Source organism: Enoplosus armatus, chromosome 4 (assembly GCF_043641665.1).
Source record: "Enoplosus armatus isolate fEnoArm2 chromosome 4, fEnoArm2.hap1, whole genome shotgun sequence".
Classification (NCBI taxonomy): Eukaryota; Metazoa; Chordata; class Actinopteri; order Centrarchiformes; family Enoplosidae; genus Enoplosus; species Enoplosus armatus.
Genome location: NC_092183.1, coordinates 15,209,898 through 15,230,284, shown reverse-complemented (window position 1 = coordinate 15,230,284; position 20,387 = coordinate 15,209,898). Strand labels below are relative to the sequence as shown.

General features: G+C 41.4%; 1 protein-coding gene across 1 annotated transcript; it reads right to left on the bottom strand.

The window, feature by feature from the left end:
- Nucleotides 1–300: 300 nt before the first annotated feature.
- serinc5 (serine incorporator 5) lies at nucleotides 301–20,387 on the bottom strand. The gene is made up of 12 exons (XM_070904855.1): nucleotides 20,236–20,387; nucleotides 10,649–10,816; nucleotides 7,232–7,410; nucleotides 6,593–6,675; nucleotides 6,201–6,294; nucleotides 5,266–5,477; nucleotides 4,923–5,015; nucleotides 2,869–2,995; nucleotides 2,258–2,327; nucleotides 2,009–2,045; nucleotides 1,349–1,493; nucleotides 301–531 (listed from the first exon to the last, which is right to left on the bottom strand). Exons 1-12 carry the CDS (start codon nucleotides 20,260–20,262, stop codon nucleotides 387–389), a joined length of 1,380 nt encoding a protein of 459 aa, XP_070760956.1. The 5' UTR covers nucleotides 20,263–20,387; the 3' UTR covers nucleotides 301–386.

The following is a 20,387-nucleotide window of genomic DNA, read 5'->3' as shown; positions in this document are numbered from 1 at the left end:
TTATGGTCCAACTGTACAGAACTGAAATTCCTGGCTGAGAGTAAAAGGCTGAAACTGACATACGAAGGAAATACTTACAGAATATACGGTCAAATCTGAAATTATCAAGGAATCTATGGGGGCTGGATGCTTCTCATGTTTCACAATGTAACTCAACTCCCATGATTCTTTACGTAATTTAAAACCTGTAAGTAATACAAAACTCCAGGAGTAAGTGGTAGTAAAAGATAACAAAAATTACCATCAAGGTATTAACAGCTTAACATTGTAAAACAAAGTAAAATAAACACTAGCATATAAAACAAAAGGCAACACATAATCCTCCATTTTTGAACGCTGAGGGTAGTGTAGAGTTGTGTTTCAAGGTACGGGGGGGGCACTGTGTCCTAGGCCTCAAAGCGCTTTGGGCAGACCATGGGGGCGATGAGGGTCCACATGTATAGGATGAGACAGACCCAGCAGGAGGCCATCTTGATCCAGAACACAGACCAGCTCCCGTCCAACAGTTTCTCAATCTTATGGTTATCATAACTGCAAAAGGAAGCACACATTGAGAGAACTTAGCAAAGACACAAAGAAGCACTGATTTTTTATCTTAACCTCAATTGACAATTACAATGTATATTGTATCTGTCATCAAACACCACCTGTATGTTGATACCGTTACTGATATTTTTTCAGTCGACAGAACAAATCCTTTAAAGGAATAATTCTGCACTTGGGTATGAAATCAGCTTTATTTATTTATTTCAATTTAATGATTTGTCAAACAAAGTGATGCCTGAGGAAGTAATTCTGAGATTTTCCATGTTCATAAGCACTGAAAACTACATTTTTCTACTGTCACAGTTGTGGAGAGTTGCAAACCATCATCTCCTGTGTTGTTGTTTTTTTCAACTTGCTGGTGAGCTGGATTCTTATTAACCAACCTGCCATTAAATATGCTTTTAGAGGGTCACTATTGTTGTATTTTTCCCCAAAATAGTGATGCGACAAGACACATTACAAGCAGCACATGACCAATGTGTGAAAAGGTCTGAGTGACTTTGGAGTCCTCTGGACTGCCTCGAACTTCTCTCAGTCTTGGGGGCTGGTAGCTTTGTGACTTACTCTTAGACCACAAACTTAACGCAGTCTTAGAGTTAAGACTGACATGCCCCTTATTTTTGCAAGTTTCTTCTAACTTAGCCAATTAAGAGCTACTTTTAGTCGTAGGATGTCTTGTGGGGACAGGACATTTCTATTGCTTACTGTGTAACTATTGCCTGGATGCCCGGTATAAGCATACCCATATATGCCCAAGCATTGTACCACAACCAGACAGTACGTCACATTGAGTATCACTTACTGGAACCAGTTGGTAACGGTCATCATGACATAAAGGGATCCCAGGAAGAACACAAAATGGAAGTAAGCGTAGCTGTAGATGGTTCCCTCTCTCTCATCATACACCACGTTCTGTCCTGAACCAGTCTTCTCCTCATCATAGTCATCTAAAAAGAGGATATGGGTGAGACACTTTTAATGTGAGAAAATGCCTGAAACACTGACTTCAGCTGAGGTGACGTGAGCCAAGAGAAGAGATATGAGGGAAAGTCCAATGTCATTCTAGACGGATTCATTTAAATTATATGTAACTCTTAAATAGAATATGTGTACTAGTGGTGATACATTTTTCTGCTGGTTATATTTGCCAGCATAAAACAGTGCTTTATTTCCAGCAGGGGGCAGTGTCAGCCTGCCCACAATTCCTATTTGCCGCTGGTCTTGCTTCACTGTGTCATACTAACCTCCTAGTAACAGTGACATCATCTATGTTTGCTGACCAATACTTTCTCACCATCCTCAATCTGGCTGAGGAATAGCAATGAGCATAGCCCCTCTGTGTGCAAACACTACGGCGGAGACACAAGCGTACACACTGAACAGGCTTGTGAGGCGGGAGGGATAGAGGAGGAGGACGAAAAAAAGATGTGATAGTGAGAGAGAGTTATTTGACTTTCCTTACCTGTATCATCTCCAAAACAGAAACAGCAGCGAGCTCTCTGCAGGATAAAGAAAAACATAAAGGTTACCACATAACTGGAGTAGACACACGTCTCACACACATGTTGGGCCTAATCTGTTTAATTTGATAAGGACGTCTAATTGGGAGTGCCTGGTCAGTGAGGTTTTCAGGTCCTGTTAATCTATTTAGCCAGTCTGTATATTTCATTAACACACACACCTAGTGAGATCTGAATATTTGTGCGTTTACCTCAGTCTCTGGCTCACTGTTCCTACACACTCTGAGGGCTGCAGAGCTTCGCCTGGTGGTGGACGTCAAGCTACATGGAGGGTGGAGAAAGGGATATAAAAGACCGATGGAGAGAGAGAGAAAGGTTGTAATTTCGTCACTATGTATTTTTCCAATAATTTGCAGTTTCAGATTGCTGCAGAGTCTAATTCCCTGTTCTTCAGGAGACGACCACATGAGACATGATGCCTCCACTTAATGAGAAACACATGTGAACAAATGCAAAAAGCCATAGTTCTTGCCTCTCACACCCTTGGTTTAGCCACAGCCAATCATGCACTGCCTCTCCGGAGTCACAGCCAATCAAAACTACCTTGTCTCTGTCGCTACAGCCAGCCATAAAATACATTACTTTTATTCCACATTGCCTATAACAGAACTGCTGTTAATGGGTTTGGACTGTAGCCTTTGCATAATCTCCCAACTCCACAAATTCAACAATATAAAACTAAAAACAGATATATTACAGGGAAACTTGGTTTGTATGTGTGTAGATATTGAGATTAGGAAAAGGAGAAGCAAGGTGTGTGTGTGTGTGTGTGTGTCTGTGTGTGTGTGTGTGTATATCTTACCAAGAGTAAAGGACGCAGCCAAACAGGATAACAGTTCCCAGAGCGGTGACAATCTTCTTGTCACTCTCCGTCCCAGAGTTGAGGGGAAACACACACACGGTTGTGTTCACACCATCTCTCTCCACCACTAAACAAAACGAATGTGCAGACAGAGATGGATGAGGTGAAAGAAGAAGTGGAGGGAGTATTGTAAAGAGTAGGGAGATTGCAAAAGATGCAGTGAGCGTGTGTGTATTTTGGCACAGTGGCACAAAGGAGGGGAAGGGAAAATGGAGTGATAGTACAACACACAGGGTGAGTACCCACAGACAGCCTCAATAACAGTATGAAGTATACTTCAGCGTTGCTTAGGCAGCATGTGCAGATATTAAATATTTAGGGTAACATTATCTTTACAATAGTATCTCAGCTAAGAATATTATCTTGACAGTTACTGTAGAAACAGGACTGATGTACCTGAGATGTACCTTTTTGTTGTCATTTTTATTATAGAGATCTCTTATCTTACAAAGGCCTCATTATATAGGGTTCAGTTTATTTTTCTTACTCTTGAGTGCAACACAACAACTTTTCACAGAACAGATGCACACGATTTCTTACCTGTTATGATAATACTTAACACTTGACTGTCAAATTATATTGAATCAATTTTATCTATTCATTATATTTTTTATTTACATTGAAATTAATTACATATATTTTTTTATTTGTAAGTATACATCTGTTGAAGGAAACCGTGTTAGTTACATAATCAATTTTATAACCTAGATGTGTTGAGATGTTGTGATGTGTATTTTAATCAAAGAAAGCATTGAATTTATAATGCAAAAAAAGCAACAATCGAACATGGTGAGAGGCCAAGGCCATTTTGCTGTGTAGAGGAGGCCTGGGAAGTTTGCTAATTAGCACTTTTTATCATGGGCAGAGACAGTGAAAGTCCTTTTCCCAGGAACCGTATGTGTCCGGATCACCCTGTTCCGCAGGTGTCTAAAAAGGCAGACTGGTTCGTCGCTTAGCGACAGTTGTAATGGCACATGATTCGTGACTGTAGGTCTTACCAATCAGAAAGTTCCCTTGTGTCATAGAGCCTCCAAGTGGGTAAAAGTGTAATGGCATACGATCCCGTCCTTAATTCACAACTATTCAGAGACTCTCAGTGACTTCTGTGTTTTGATTACGGACAAATCAGGAATATCCCAACCCATCAGGGGGAGCGTAACATGTATACAAACCCAGGTTTGTATTGTACTTTCTGCAATCTGAAGAATAAATTACTTTGTACTCAAGAAGTTTCGTTCTTCTGTATCTAGTTCCTATGAACATGACAGTGGTTATTTATTTAAAGTTATCGAAAGCTGACCAAAAACAAGAAAATCAACCACAACACATCATTTAATGAGAGAATAAATAACCCTTTTCTTGGTACCTTTTTAGTGTCTCAATTGTTATTGGTGTATTTTAAACAGATGACTTACAAACTTACAAACGTGTATGTATTATTAAAACTCATAAAGTCATGATATGAGCATAACATTTTTTGGAATCTTTTAACTGGAATCTCTTTAATTTCCAAGCTGCAGTTTGAATAAACTGTAAAACCACTGTTGTTGTCTTGTGAGTTTTCATCATTACTAATGAAAAAACAAGCCACTTTAACAACCACATTTTTTTTTACTTTTTCCATTTGCCCTGCAGTGAGAAGACAGGGAGTAGGTACTGTTATCTTAAACCTTGAACTAGGTACAGAGTGAAGATGTGTATGCAGCAGCCAGTTAGAACCATTTAGGGAGATTTTGTTGTGCGAGAATCAAGCTACTCCATAAGATATGGAAATTGTTTGTTGTTCAGTATAAAAGACAGCTCGACATACCATTAGACTACTTAGACATTGCTCACTTTATCATTTAAGAGTCCTCTCTCCATGTACATGAATAAAATAAATTTGTATTCACAGAGACGTTGATTTGGGCTTTTATTAAAGAACCTAAAGTAGACAGAATTCCTCTACAACAGCTGTGACTACTAGGTCGAGATAGGTGTCTGTTCATACTCACTTTCTTTTGGTTTGCTGGAGAAGGCTGAGAAAGTGAGATACATGACGTACACACTGATGACTCCTGGTTGCAGCAGGCCTGATGTGGGCTGCACTGCAGGGACATAAAGGTGAATACAGGATTTACTGACAGAGATTCCTGAGTTGGTGCAAATATATTTTAAGAAATACTGTAAGTATTATAGCCAACAGTCTTATTTATCTATCATTACACTATGTCTGATGTGTCTCAAATGTGTGAGTTCCTCTTTGTGATAAGCCAAGTGGCTTTCTATATACACCACCTAAATGAAAATGCTTGCACAGTCAAATGAGATAATGTGCTTGTGAGTACAGGTCCTCACGTTTCTGTATGCATGGGGAGATGGCCAACAGGGAGACGATGAGGCACAGGCTGCCATTGATGCCCAGGAAGATCTTGTTGAGTAAACAGGCCTCGGGGTGGGTGTAGAACAGACCCATGAAGATTACAGCTCCTACTGCAAAACTGAACAGCACCAGAGTCACGAAGGCCAAAGCTGCGTACCATAGACGATTATACTTCACTCCTGAACTCCTGCAGACCGAAAGAGAGGGAGAGCGAAAACAGACAGCAGAAAGGCAAAACACAATATGAACAAGGATAAAGCAAATTAAATAAGTCAAAAAGATCAAGTGAACAGATTAAAAAAAGCAAAGAAAACGAACACAGGAAAGACTGGCCTAAAGAAAAATTCAAGGAAAGAGAAAGTTTGGAGAGTTATTCCTGCACCCTGAGGAGACAAGAAGACAGGTTTATGGCTGCATAAGTGCTTTCACATCACTTTGAAAAACCAGAATAAAGTGGGTACAAGCGCACATACTAATACATATTGAGAGGTTTAAGTTTACTGCATTGGTTACCAAACCATTAAAAGTGTTCGAAACAATCTGCTGTGGTATGTGTGTGTGTGTGTGTGTGTGTGTGTGTGTCTGTCTGTGTGGAAAGGGAAGGGGAAACGGAGTGGAGTGCATACTCCTAAGCCATATGCATCCTGTGAATCTGCACAGGGCCGGCCTGCTGCCAAGCCTCCCCTCCACCCACAAAAACACAAAGCTCCATGACTCCCTCTTTTCAACTTTTTTTCATCCAAATAACCCCACAGAAGAATATGTCCCTCCCTCTGAGTTTCTCAAGAACAAATAAAAAGCACTGCACTCTTCCGATTTCCAGGGCGTCCATGCTTGCGTAAGTGAGCCAGACTCTGAGTTGCTGAGACAAAAAAGACACAGGAGCAGAGAGAAGCCATGTTGCTCTTACCAGTTTGTGTTCCATCTGTGTGCAAACTCCACCAACAGCATGAGCTGGATCAGCAGGAAAATGAAACCACAAGCGGCTCCTACGTAGCGCCAAACTGTGGAATTGAACAGAGGTAGTGACAGTGAAATTTTTTTAGAGATGAGAAGACCTCACAGAAGGTATCTGTGACTTACTGCAAGATGTTGCACTTGCTGCAAGATTATATTCAAACTACAGAAAAGATGGAAGGGTAAATAATACTAACTAATAATAAACTTCCAATCTTTTCTTATTACTTCCTGTGTCTCCAACTTTTTACGACCATTGACGTGAATATATTAATGATATGTTATCTAGCAAAACATATAACGAACACCAGCTTAGATTACAGCACTGGATAGTATTCTCTTTACCTTCCAGAAATGTTTCCTCTTCTGGGAGGAAGAAGCCTCCAGCGCAGCACGCCACCAGCACAATAAACTTCAGCAACCAGAACCTGATATTCAAATCAGTGATAAGGTTGAAGGTTGTACATGAAAAAAGTGAAACATAAAACACAAAAAAACCCAAATGACAAAAAAACAAACAATGACAGCCTCAGCATGACTGAGATCAGAATTCTGATAGTGTTAGGAAGAGGAGTGTAAGAAATACATGTGTCAATACAGAATATATAGTATAAGGACTTCAAAAATAAGATCTGGTGTTCAAGATGAACAGGTGCTTATGTTTGTGCCATGTTGCATATGCTCATAATTGTGTTCAGGAAAACCATTCAGAGATCACTTGTCATGTTGGCTAAGGCACAAGAAAGAGATGATTAATTGCAGGATATGGTTGTTTGCTCACAATATTGTGTGATTTATATTTTGTTTATACTCTGAAAACCTGCCTGCCTACTGTACATACCTTCAGTCAAGTGTTTCGTTTGGCTTTTTCCTTTGTGTTCACAGACAAGCACTACAAATGTAGGTTTCCTGCTAGATATTATAGATGGATGTAAACTGTTTAATGACTGAAAGGGCAAAAGGTGAACAGAAAGGCCATCTTACCCGTTATGTACGGCCGCCCTCCAGCCTGTGCTGTTGTTGACTCGTATGGTGAAGATAGCAAAGAATAAGAAGAAGCAGGCCATGCCGAAGCACACCTTGTAGACGGCAGAGTAGCCAACCAGAGTTTTGCAGTTCTCCCCTGCATTCATCTTCTCACACAAGTCACTGTAGAAGGGGATCTGATTGACAATCACAAACCCAAGAAACCTAGATTAGATCATTATGGTGTAATCAAAAACCCCCACCTCTGCTCATGTTTGTCTAGTACACGGCCACAGACAAAAGCCCCAATAGTGTCTATTCTGAGCGTCATGCCTCTAAAGGAGCAGAAAGAGAGAACAGGCAGCAACAACAACCCCTCTTTCTCTCCATGAAGCCCTCTTTCATCCTGTGTTCTCTACAGGCTGTTAGAGGGGCCTTACAACTAACTGTCAGTGTACACAAACAAAAGACACAGATGAATAAATTAATCGCCTTTTGTCAGCAAGTCAGAGGGATTGGGAAGTGCGAAAAGCAGAGAAAGCACGAGCAAGAGAGAAAGATTGGGAGATCTGTCTTAAAATAAAGTTCCAAAATGTATTTCTAGCTACAGTGAGCTGCATAAAAAAGAAGAGAGCAAAACCGTAGCCGGTACAGTAGATAAGGACTTTGCTGTAGCCTTCAACAGGAAATTGGAAGTGCTTCAGTGGCTCAGTGCCAACAGACGGTCTTTGAAATGATAACCACAGAATGGAGGCTCAAATATCTGTTCCCTTCTCTGATGCCCCCTGACTGTAGCGATGTGAATCAAAGTCAAATACAAGAGCTGCTTTTCAAACAGAAGTCAATTTTTGAGAGAACGACAGATCTTTACTTTCAGATAATAAATGCTTTCAGTTGGCTTTACTAGTTATTGGCAGAATATTTCTGCCAACGGATTGAGTTGTCATCACCTCAGTGTGCAGGCTCAGTCCAGAGCCAGATCACAACATAGAGTAAAAAGCCCATTTTGGAGCTTTTGTCTCATGTTGAGGACCGTATTAGCATGTCCATGGTCTAGTGATTAAGAGGGAAAGGGGCCGGCTGTTTCAGACAGCTGTAAATCTCTTGAGAAAAGACCAGCACTCTCATAAGCACAATGGCTGCTCTCTTAGCTGGGACTTCCCACTGTGCTCTGTGTGCGACTGACAGTGTGCATGTATACGAGTATATATGTGTGTGTAACTCAGCAGGCATTGTGTGGGGGCTATCAGAGGCCATTTTGTGCCTGGATGGGCCTTTTACAGAGTTCTCTTCTCACAAGGAGACGCACAGTAGGGAGTCGTTTTAATACTGTACAGTAGAAAGGGGCGAGGAAACAGAGTGGAGAAAAAACAGCAGTAGAACATTGGTGGAAAAATATCACGTCTTCAAATAGCACTCCCAGTTGAGGAAGCTTGCGATCAATGCCATAACAACACAGTCGGTTGAGGGTATTTAGCCTGGGAACCAGATGAATCATGTTTTATTTGCTCTGACAGATGTGCCTGGTCCTCCTCCCATTCAGACAGATTTCCAACCGAACTGGCCAAGGTCAGGCCAATCACAACCATTTATCTAATATGGGGCAGGTTTGACACAGTGCCATTGAGGCATTTTCGGAAACCAAGATGGCTGTCACTGATGTGGAACGTTCATCCACTATAAGGCCAGTATTAAATGAACTGGACAATATATTTTCTCTAAAAGAAGAACAAACAACTGCACTTAAAGCTTTTGTTGATAAGAAAGATGTGTCAGTGCTACATCACGTTTCATTACTCTGATTGGGTGTAGGTCTATCCAACTTTGTAATTTTAGATACATTTTGGTCTGCGCCTGTTGATAGAGGTTTCAGACTAATTAGCATTAGCGAAATGGTCCAGCGATGTCAGGCTAGAGGGTACTGTCTTCTAGTCTAGTGTATGCTATATATTAGTCTATACTGTATGGTACCTCGAAACAGGACCATCACTTCTCAAGCTCAGATATTCAGCTATCAATAATGCTGGCAAAAGGATGAGAAGGAGAAGTATCAGGACATCATCTCTGCCACCTTGTGCCAGACTGTGACTAACACAGACTAACAGCACTCACAGAAGCCTTCCAGTTGAGTTGGAATTTCTCAGAAACAACCACAGAAAGAGTCAGTCTGATAATAATCCTGCATTACAACAATTCAAAGAGGTACCATGGGGGAAGCAAACACTTGAAAGTCGTAAAGATCAAAAGAGAGAACAGCAGGCCTCCTGTGTATCTTCTCCCAACTTCAGAGGCTAGGTGGGCGGTTTAAAACAAAAAATCTACCAGCCTGAACTCCTTCCTGCTCAACTCTGGCCTTACTACTGTGAAGATACATGTGGGACCGCCAGGTAAAATAGAAGAATGTCTGCTTTGCCTGTAGCAATGTTATAAATCTTTCATTTTGCCTGGTAGCATTGCCTAGGTAATACTGGTACATTTTATTCTGTTTACAGCAGAGAGCTAAACACAAAAGTTGGCTCACCTGACAACCCAATTTCAAGATATTTGTGTGGAGACTGTGTAACCTACAAATTCTTTCTTTTCAGTTCTGCTTCATGTCAGTGTGTGTTTCTATCATAGCACTCTACTGTCTAATGACACTTGGATCTAATTTTATGTACAGATGCTAGCTTCTGCAAAGTGGAGCCTGGGGAGAAAAGGCATAGACGTAGCGGTAGGCCAAACAGTGTAAAAGATCACAGTATTGAGGCTACTGTTGGCTTGGTTACTAGAACAACAGACCTAAAAAATGTATTTCATTCATTTAAACTTACAAAGACTAGACAATGCAGACATAACTTATATACACAGATATAAGAGGTGTGTCATAAGGCAATCCCATTCTTCAAATCCAAATAGAGCACAATTTATCATGCGTTACTGTACAAAAACAAAAATGAATATCTATCAAGAATCAATACCTATACTTCAGTTTGCACAAGAAATATAAAGACATATTTAGGTGAAATGGTGGATGGTGGGGGGCATGTACTGAATGCCTGCCAACTCCTCAGAGAGCAGTCATGTTGCTACCTACACAATTGCACACATAGGAAATCATGACCTCCAATCTGAGTTGATCTGAATAGATCTAATCATAACTTATCACCAGTCTATCATCACTGTACTATGGAAGCACTTATCTATTAGAGGCTTTTAGGAGTTTCAAAACCACTCCACTCACTCTCCATTTAAATTCAAGCTGTTATGGAGCACAGATGAGAGCTTCAATTTTCTCTGGGTGCCGTTTATTCCTCCCTACCTTGTTACCTTCTAGCGATTAACTCTTCAATTATATATCTAAATATACCTGTAGTTTACACAGTTAATTAAAAGCATGTTCATGTATGTGTTGTGGGAGGGTGATAGTTTGCTGTGTGTGATTTATGTACTTACATGGTCTCTCAACTCCTGCTCCACAGTGGGGGACATCATGATGACACAGATGATGGTGACCAGCAGGAAATAGAGGGCATACATGACGCGGGTCCCTGTTGACTGTTTGATCTTGGGGCAGCAGTTACAGCAGCATGAGCAGGCCGCTGAGCCGCAGCAGCAGGCCAGCTGCACACAGACAACAATGGAGAAAAGAGGGAGAGATGGGGAAAACATTACCATATCACTTTCAGAATTTTCCACACCATTATAAGCCATCTGATCCAGACATAATGTATTTACAAGGCACTTGGACAAGACAGAGCCAGGGTTTAAGTGTGCATTTTGCAACCATCTCTGTCAGCTGCAGAGGCTGCACTTTGATCTTCCTGGATGTAAGGAAATGAAGCAAAGAAAAATTCCCAAAGATCACGAAAGTATCATAAGACCGAAATCCATTTTTGTGACTGACAGAACAAAAGTTTTGTAACAGTAAAATTATAGAGAAAGAGAGCAGTGGACAAAAGATAAAAACAGAAATAGAGAGACAGAAAAAAGGTCCTTTTTGAGTGAGAATTCAAGACAAAAGAATCGAAATTTGACAATTGATTTGAGCTTGGGAGTCAAGATACTCAAATATTGAAGATTATACACAGCGCTGTGTGATGTTCAATAGTCCTACAAGAGTCCTACAAGCCAAGTCATACTTTATCTATAAAGCCCCAAATCACAATCAACATACTACCTCAATCCTTAAACCCTCAATTCAGTTGAGGCAAACTCCACAAAAAAAAGAGTAAAAAAACTAACATGAAAAGGAAGGAACCTCTGAAGAACAAAAAGGGAGGGATTACTCTTTCAGGATGGACAGCCATGCAATAAGAACAGCATATGGACAGAAACAGCAGTAGTAAAATACTACAGTTGGGTTAAACCTTGGAAGCCAAAACCAATGAACAGACACTTTCAGGTGGTGTCTTAAGGTGTCTCCTCTTCATGAAAGAGAACTTGAATGCAATGTTAAAAGAGATCAGGGACTGTTTTATATCCCATAGTTACTTTGGTGTTTACAGATATGTTGAGTTCATCTTACAAAATGCAAAATACATAATCAAAGAGACTATTCAAAATCTTTCCAGATGAACTTCAGCTTTCATAATCCTGCAGTCACTACTTACTGCAGGCAACTTACGGGACAGACAGGGGAAAACTTGCAATAAAAGACACCCGCTTGACTGTCTCTATGCTCATTCATGGTTTCTATCACGAGAGACAAATCCCTCCCCCTCCTTCACAGTGGCAACTCTTGGTCAATGTAGACAGAGAAATCTTGTCCGAAAACACACACGCATACTCACTCACAGAGGCCTACTCTGTTTCTTCTGACAGGCCCTCATACAGGAGGACAGTCTCATAAAGACAGCCCCTGTGTTCTATTTAGGAAAGAGGAGGCTCTATAATTATACAGTACAATGTCTTTCTGTAGCCACCCCACCCAGCTAGTGTAAGCCTCCTACTCCTCAGCCTACAGAACACACACTGCTGTGGTGAGAGGTGAATTTCTTCTGATGTGGTCTACAGTTGAGGCGTGGTACACTGTAAGACTACTGCTGGAGGACTTACACACACCATTTTCCTTTGTATGTTCAGACTTTGCTAATGATAAGGGTGCCATGGGAATTTTAGGAAAACAGAAGACTGGCAACCAAGGAGTAGTTCTTGTGGTTTTATTCACGCCTGCAGACGGACAGCCCCGACAGCAACTCAATTGCTCCTGCCCGGCTGACCGTCCTGCATCTCAGAGTGGCCTGCTTTTATACAGCATGTACAGCAAGGAATGTGAACACTTCTAAGACATACGTCACTCTCTTTGACAGTCATCAAGTTGTAGGGAACAAAGCCACAATAAAAGGTAATTACAGATGGCTGAAAACACACAGCTGAGAACACATAAAGAAGGCTATGGTCCTTTTGCTAGGGTCAAAGGGCACTACAGCAAATGTCTGTGACCTAAAATGAACTCTTCAGGGTGAAAAAGGAATGTGTTGTATTTTCCCACTACAAAGGGAAATGTGCTAGTGGGGCTAGGTTACATGCCAAGGCTAGTCTGGCCATGTTTGAGTCTTTTTGAGCTACAGGGAAGACTCGTCTCTAAGTACTGTCATTATGGCATTAGGCGAAAGGTAGGAAATTATGGGCAGATGGGCAACTGCTGACCCGTCAACTGGAGGATGTCATAGCTGTGGACAGAAAAATCTTATGAAAGTTGCGTTCAACGGCGTATGACATCAGTGTCGGACTAAAGCCACAGTTATCTTATCCTTTCGGGTGTATGCCAAAAAATATGTCACATCATTGTATGTAAACTAAATGGTTCCTATTCTGTGGCTGTATTGAGTTAATCTGAGTCTCTGTAATACTCTCTCCACTGTCCTTCATCTCTTTACTGTATATTTCCTGTATGCACCCTGTAGCTCACATTTAATTTAATTTTTTTTATTTTGGGACATTTTTTGCCTTTATTAAATGGGATACAGGGGGATGACATGCAATAAAGCTGCTCTCGAATTTGTGATGTTGCAATTACATTGTCAGAGTCATAAACCCCAAGACCACCCGGACACCCCACCTTGTAGCTCAAATGTATCCTGACACTGTGGGATTGCAATAACGTTCCTCTGGTGAGAAATACATTTTATCTCTCTAGATCTGTTAATGCATCCCAGCAAGATCAGTTCTATTTGTCTGTTAGTACAGTAATAGGAGTGTGTGTCTAAGCTGCGGCCTGTAATCTGGCCAGGGTGTACTGATGTAGTAAAGCCAGTGTGCAACATTGTCTGATGTGTCGCGTTCCGCTCCAGATGTCAGTAATGTGTGGTATGCTGCAGACTCGTGGATCCACACAGGCACATGGTCAGGATCAAGCTACTTCTCTACCCACATGGCTCTGCCTCCCTGCTCTCCCAATCCAGAGGTTTCCCTGCCAGTATTTTCTAAATGGTCAAACATCATTGTTTTTTCCTCCAGATGAAGAATGATTACTAATGGACTTGCATGTTTGATATAAGCTGCTTGGTCTCTAAACAGATTGCCATGTGAAACAAACTTAATTATGTTTCCACCCAGTTCTCTGTAAGGGCTGAGAAAAACGTTGCTGTGTCTGTTGCTCTTGCTACAGAAGGTAGATTTATATATTTTTTAGAAATTGTGAGGTGCAAAATCATTAATTAAAACTTTATACAATCAATAACAAAACACTTAACTGCACCTTTTGGATATGAAGTCAACAGAGTGGGGCACCAGGGTAACATAGTAAGTAAGTAATCCATCCTTCATCTGAAAATCTGGGTTCAAGCCCTTGTGATAGTATGTGTCTGTTTTTCTGCAGTGTCCTTTAGACAAACTGTGAATCAGTCCCAATTCCATGAGATTATTCGAGCAGGAGTAAATCAGTCAACATATAAGGTTCACATTTAATTATCTTACCCATACTGTAATGCAGAAATCAGAACAGCACAAAAATAGGTCAAATCATAAATTTGACTTCCTCGCGCTATCTGGTTGTGGGCAACAAAAACAAAGACTTTTTTGATGCTTTGAGGCCAGATCACACAAAGAATGAGACCAGTTTATTCCCAATCAGGATTCAAGAGGGATGTATTGATATCCATTCATGGATAAATGTAGAAGTGAGCATTAAGCTCATACACACGTGGACACAATTTACCGAGTGCGAATGAGAAGAGGTTTGAAATTCTGCCTCCAAGGCTGCATGTGCTATTTCTGTTTTTAAGAATACACAGATTTCAAGTATTGAATCAAAACCAAGTTTTATGTATGTGGCCCCTGGTCTCCATACACATACACGGACTATACACAGCTTAACAGGATAAGCAGTTTCCTTTGTCTCTGCTGCACCCACATGTCTTTCTCAATGGGCGATTAATTAACCACAACAGACTGAAAGTAAGCAGGAAAAAAACAGGATTATTTAAGTCGTGAGGGTATTTAGATTTCATTAGTTAGGGGGTGTTTCACTAGCGGACTGCACACAGTGAGGGGGCCAACAGCAAACAGCAGCAGAACTGATGGAGGGAGGGGGAGCAAGGAGAGGGGAATGTCTCGGGGAATTCCACCGTGCACAGATACAAAAAGAGTATCTATGGTAACCAATGCTGACCCTACCCACTTAACAGGCCATACACCCCCTCCTCCACTGCCCGCCTGCCCCACCAGCATGTCGACAGGTGGTCAGCGTGTCGGCAGTGTACACCCCTACTTCAATATCAACAGCAACCCCCCACTAGCCTGTCATATCGCTCTAGCGATCTGTCACAAAGATCATTGTCCCATGCTACAGCAAACACTTTTGGCACTTAAATCACTTGCGAGGTATACCCTGGTCTAGCTTTACCAGACTTAAAATAAGCCAAGACCCTCATAACCCTCCACTAAAGGCTCCCAAGCCTTACTACGCTGTGATTGTGGGACTCTCAAGAGACAAAGGCTTTTCTCTTTCTCACTCAGCCTGAAGCTCTGTTTCACTCTCTTCATCTCATTTCCTCCATCCTCCCCCACCCTGTTACTTAGAGACTTATTGTTGTCATCCCTTGTCTTTTTTCCCCTCTTATTTTCTTCTCTTCACCCTTTCTTTGTTATCTTCAGCTGCCCTTCACCCTAAATCCCTCACTTCCCAACGCTCGGCTATCTTCAAGCTGAGCTGCAGAGACAGAATTAGTATGTATGACCTTGGATTGTTCAACAAGGACTCTGACCTACAGCTGGATGCTTAATCAACAAATGCGATACAGTCCTACAAGTAGACAATCCTAAAACCACATCTGTGATTACACTGTGAGCCATTTATCAGAGTATTGATGATAATTACCATGTCTTTTACCCCCTCCATTCTCTACCGCCTTATTATACTCAACCCAGCAGTGATGAAAAGAATTGCAGTATAATTGCAGTAACAAACAGGAAATGGCAAGGGTAGCCTAAATCAAACACACACAGGGGTGAACTCTAGAGCACATAACCACGCAGACACAACTGCTTACGCAATACAAACAGACCAATCGCAAAAATAGGTCACTCGCTATATAATGGTAAGCACAGCAAAGGAGAATCAGGAGGGGGTAGACAGAAACAGAGCCACTTAAGGGTTTTCAGTCAACCAACCAGCAGATGTTCCAAAAAACACATCCACAGGTTAGGAAGAGAGGACATAATCATCTGACAAAATCTGGATGGAATACCTAAAGAAAGACCTAAAACAATTTAAGTACTTTTTGTAATACATGTGGCATTTGTGACTGGAGTGTTTGGCACCATGCTACAGAAACAATCTGTTCCTGCTGTGGCTGACAAGGTTTGAACAGAGGGAAAAACTTAATTTCTGCTGATTTGAGATGTTGACTTTATCGTCATCAGCAGTAGAAAAAACCCCCACCAACAAGCACACCCAAACAGCAAACGGTGGAAAATGTAGCAGCACAGACAGACAAGACTCACGACTGAGACGAGCACTGTCAAAACAAACTGATTGGAAGAATGTGGCATAACAATTTCAAAGGCTGTATCTGTGGGAGTACAAACCTCAGGTTGATTGAAAACATCAGTGTGGTTGTTCATTAATCACATCGAATACATTCCTTGTCCTACTTTACTTATTGTCCATTTTTGCCTTTCATATGTATGCTATGTGGTAGCTGGCTGCTTTAAAACTGAGGGAACTCCCTGTAAGTTAGAGCTTTATGGTAGTGGCCACTGGATAAAGTTGACCACAATGAAAACGGCTCAGATGAAACTGTAGACACACCCTCTTATCTCAAATTACAACAAAAAGAAGAAAAAATCAAAAAGTGGGAAGGGCAAAACAAAAAACCTTTAAAACAATAAGATAAGGCAGAATCTTTCTCACACACAAGTTACGTTGGCCCAAGCTCCAGACCAAGACCTACTCCATTTCCCCTTATAGTGTGACTGACAGCTCCACTATTGTCTATATAGCTAGGCAGCTGTATACACACAGCAAAAATGTATCAATGCTCTGTTTCCTATACACAAAGGGAGGTCTTTGCTTCTCTCTTGGCAAATACAGCCCCTAGCTACAACCCACAGAGAGAAACTTAAGTCCAATGGAGAGAAAAGAAAAGAAAGACAAAGAAGAACTGAGGTACAGTTAAGAGCTGAAAAACAGGGGAGGAATGAAACAATCCCATGCAGACAAAGGAGTCCATCCCAAAGCAAACAGACCAAACAAGAATGGGAAGACAGTCAAAATACAAGGCAATATCAATCAACAGGCTAATCCAACTTCATGCTGTGTTTATCCAGAGGTCTGTTTCACTTCCCTAAATGTATTGTTTACTAGTGTGAGGCTTCCGTTACGCAGAATTGCACACATTATAATTCCTAGCCACAGCCTGACTGTAAGTCAACTGATACTAATGGCATCATGCAAAGAGTTGGCATTCCACACGGTTACATCAGCACCTTCAACCCTTGCAGAAAAAAAATTACAGAGACAAGACATGGGAAGATGTGAAAAGGAGGAGATTGAGGGAGACATTATCGCTGCCGTATGAGAGTTCAGAGGGAGACAAAAGAGATGAAGGATTGCCAATGATGTCCCTGTGGGAAAACAAACTCCTGCGGCTGCTGACCACAGCAAAATTCCTGAGGGTAAGCTGAAAATAGCAGACATGTCTCACATGGACACAGTTGGCCAGTAATTCTAATTGTATGACTGACCCAGAAATTTATGTTAGAGGGGACTGCTACAGATGTTTGGTGGCAGTATTCACTCTTTGCAAGTCAAGTGATTTTACAGCTCATCAACACCTGCTTTTAGGATCACCTGCCCCTCTCTGACATAACAGCCTCTGTGACCTCGGCATCAAGCAATCAAACCCCCATCTGATGGCGGCAGCTGTTTTTGTTTGAGTGTTGCTGGGCTGTAGGTGAACATTTACAGATAGTTCAGGATTTCACAATATTTGTTTATATGGGAAAATCCTGTCAGTTGGCCTTCTTAAGAATTGTTGAAATCTTCTTACGAGAACCCACCCCCCGACGCCACAAACAATAAACAACAATACACTGCCTACCAATGCCCATTTCTCACCAAACACTTATGGTTATCTTGCAACACCCTGATAGAGGCAAGATAGCCAAAAATGTTCATAAAATAAAGCATGGCATACTGAAGAAGAGTTGTGCAATGTGAAAACACTCTTTTTGGTATCCACAGACGACCGGGTGTGAGCTCAGTGCTTGATGTCTCACTCAAGGATACTTTATCAGGAAGGATGCTTGCTGAACGACAGTCTCTAGTATCCTCTAGGTCCTCCTGACTCATGTCCCCTGCCAAAGTTGCCTGTGCCATAGCTGTGCTGCTTGAAACACCCACATGGTTTCACTGTCCCACACTCACAGCCAACGCTTACAGCGCTTTGGACAAAGCTCAACACTGAGCTAAAGCCTACCCCCTATCCCATCAACAACATGGCATACATCCCTGATCCCACTGAGAAATTACAAGTGAGCTGCTCCCACACCATGCCTGCTCTTCTCTCCAAATCTAACCCAAACAACGCCCACCTCTCTTAATTTCCACCTCTGAGCCAAAGAGGAAATTAACAGACCACACATCAATTTGGGCTACTCTAAACCTCAAGAGGGGCACATATATGCACACATAAGAAACGTTAATTACCAGTATACACACATCAATAGAGATGACGACAAAACTAAGGCAAGGGGTTGTCTGTGACAGGGATTAGCACACCACCAGCACAGCAACACAAAACTGATCTCATTGTTTAGCCTTAATTTTCTCTTAATCCTTCCTTTCTTTCAAAAGAACAGGAAATACAAGTGAGCTCCCTTTCGATGAGGGATGTGTCTGTGTAATTAAATTCCTGACCAGACTAGCTCAGCAGTGATGACCCTGTGGTCAAAAACAATCTGTTGGTGGAAAAAAGACACTCAGAAGTGAAGAAAACCCTCTCTAACTTTGCATATAAACCACTAGCTGCCTGTCTTATCAAAGTAATTCTGTACTTTCATATTACTTACAGCCTGAAAATGATAATAAATTGCCAATCACAATTAGGAAACAACAAAACGAAAACCCCTGTTGACATATTACTTGTTTTGTCCAATCAACAGTCCAAAAGCCAAAGAAATTCAATTTACTATCATGGAGGACAAAGAAAACCAGCTAACATTTGCAATCAAGAAGCTGGAACTAGTGAATTTTTGGCATTTTGCCGTAAACAATAAATCCGTTATTAAAATTGTTGTCAGTTGATTTTCAACCATGTGGTTAATTTATTCTTAATTCCCAGAGGTAGGCGATGATCCAATGATGGAAGGAAACTCCGCTGATACTGACTTTTCACATAATATAGTTTATTTGCATCAAAGATCAGGATCAACAGGCATGCGCATCTAGACCTGTACAGCACCTGTAGCCGAATCAGTACTGCTGCCTCGAACACTGTTCAAACTCGTCTTTTATACCTTCAGGCATACATGGGGTCCTACAATAACACATGAGTCTGTAAACCTCTGTTTCCAATCTAGGGGTCAGGAAAAGAGACCTCTCAGAATGACCATTCCCATACCCTGTACCTCTATCGCATAAACTCCCACATACCGAGGGAGACCACATCCAAACAGTAATAAATCTTATCAGTATGGGGCCCCAACATCTGCTGTTGTTTACCTGGAACAATGCATACGTGGCAACTTTGTACTGCATATAATTTTATGAAAAGACTACTTTTATGATTAGTATCAAATAATACACATCAACCACAAACACAAAAAGCAGGCCTAACCATATTATTTCTACAGGGGGGTATACTGTATGTTGTAGTTCATTTCAGGTGAGCCACGAGCCGCCTGCCTTTTACAAGTAATTCTGTAACTTAAAAATATAACTTATTGTCGTGAACCAAACAACAAAAAATAACATTTCTACAGTGGTGTATGAGTGGTAGAGGAAGTACAAGCTGCAGATTGGCCTGAAGTTTTTGAGCTGGGTAGCAAGAGGGTTGGAAAAGTGAGACTGCATTAGTTGCTGAAAAGAAAACAAGAAAACCACAAAGAAGAGGTATTTATCACCACCTAATTATGCAGACAAGTCACGCCTGAGCGCTGTCAACCCATAATGTTTCCGTCCAACACATCTGTAAAGACATTCAAACACGACGTTACTTTTGATAGCAGTAACGTTACTGTACGCTGGCTACTAGCTGTGATGTGGCTGACGGTTTAGCTAGTTGCCTCGTCTCTCTTTGTCTTCCAACGGCCATAACGTTACTACAGTGAAGATATTCAATCATTTCAGTGAGAGTATTATAATATTTTCATATTGTTGATGAATTACGGTAGGTGACAGGGGTCTCGGGAATCACCACGACATAAAAAACCCCGCCGCTGACTCGTGTTAGCCGACGGTGAGTGGCTACAGATATTCATACAAACAGTAAACAAGACGTTCGACCGAGCATGACGCTTAATTGTAACGTTTACAACCGTCAACCGTTGAACAATAACAACAAAAAACAGCAGTAAGTCGGAGTATTGTTCCTCACCTGCGAGATACAACACGGAGTACACATTTTGCTGGGAGACAATAAATACAGTCCGTTTCAGAGTGAGACGAGCTCGCTGCTTTCCAAGTCGCTGTCTTCTTCCTCCACATGAAATCACCACCACCACACGGGAAACAACGCGCCTGTCCTCC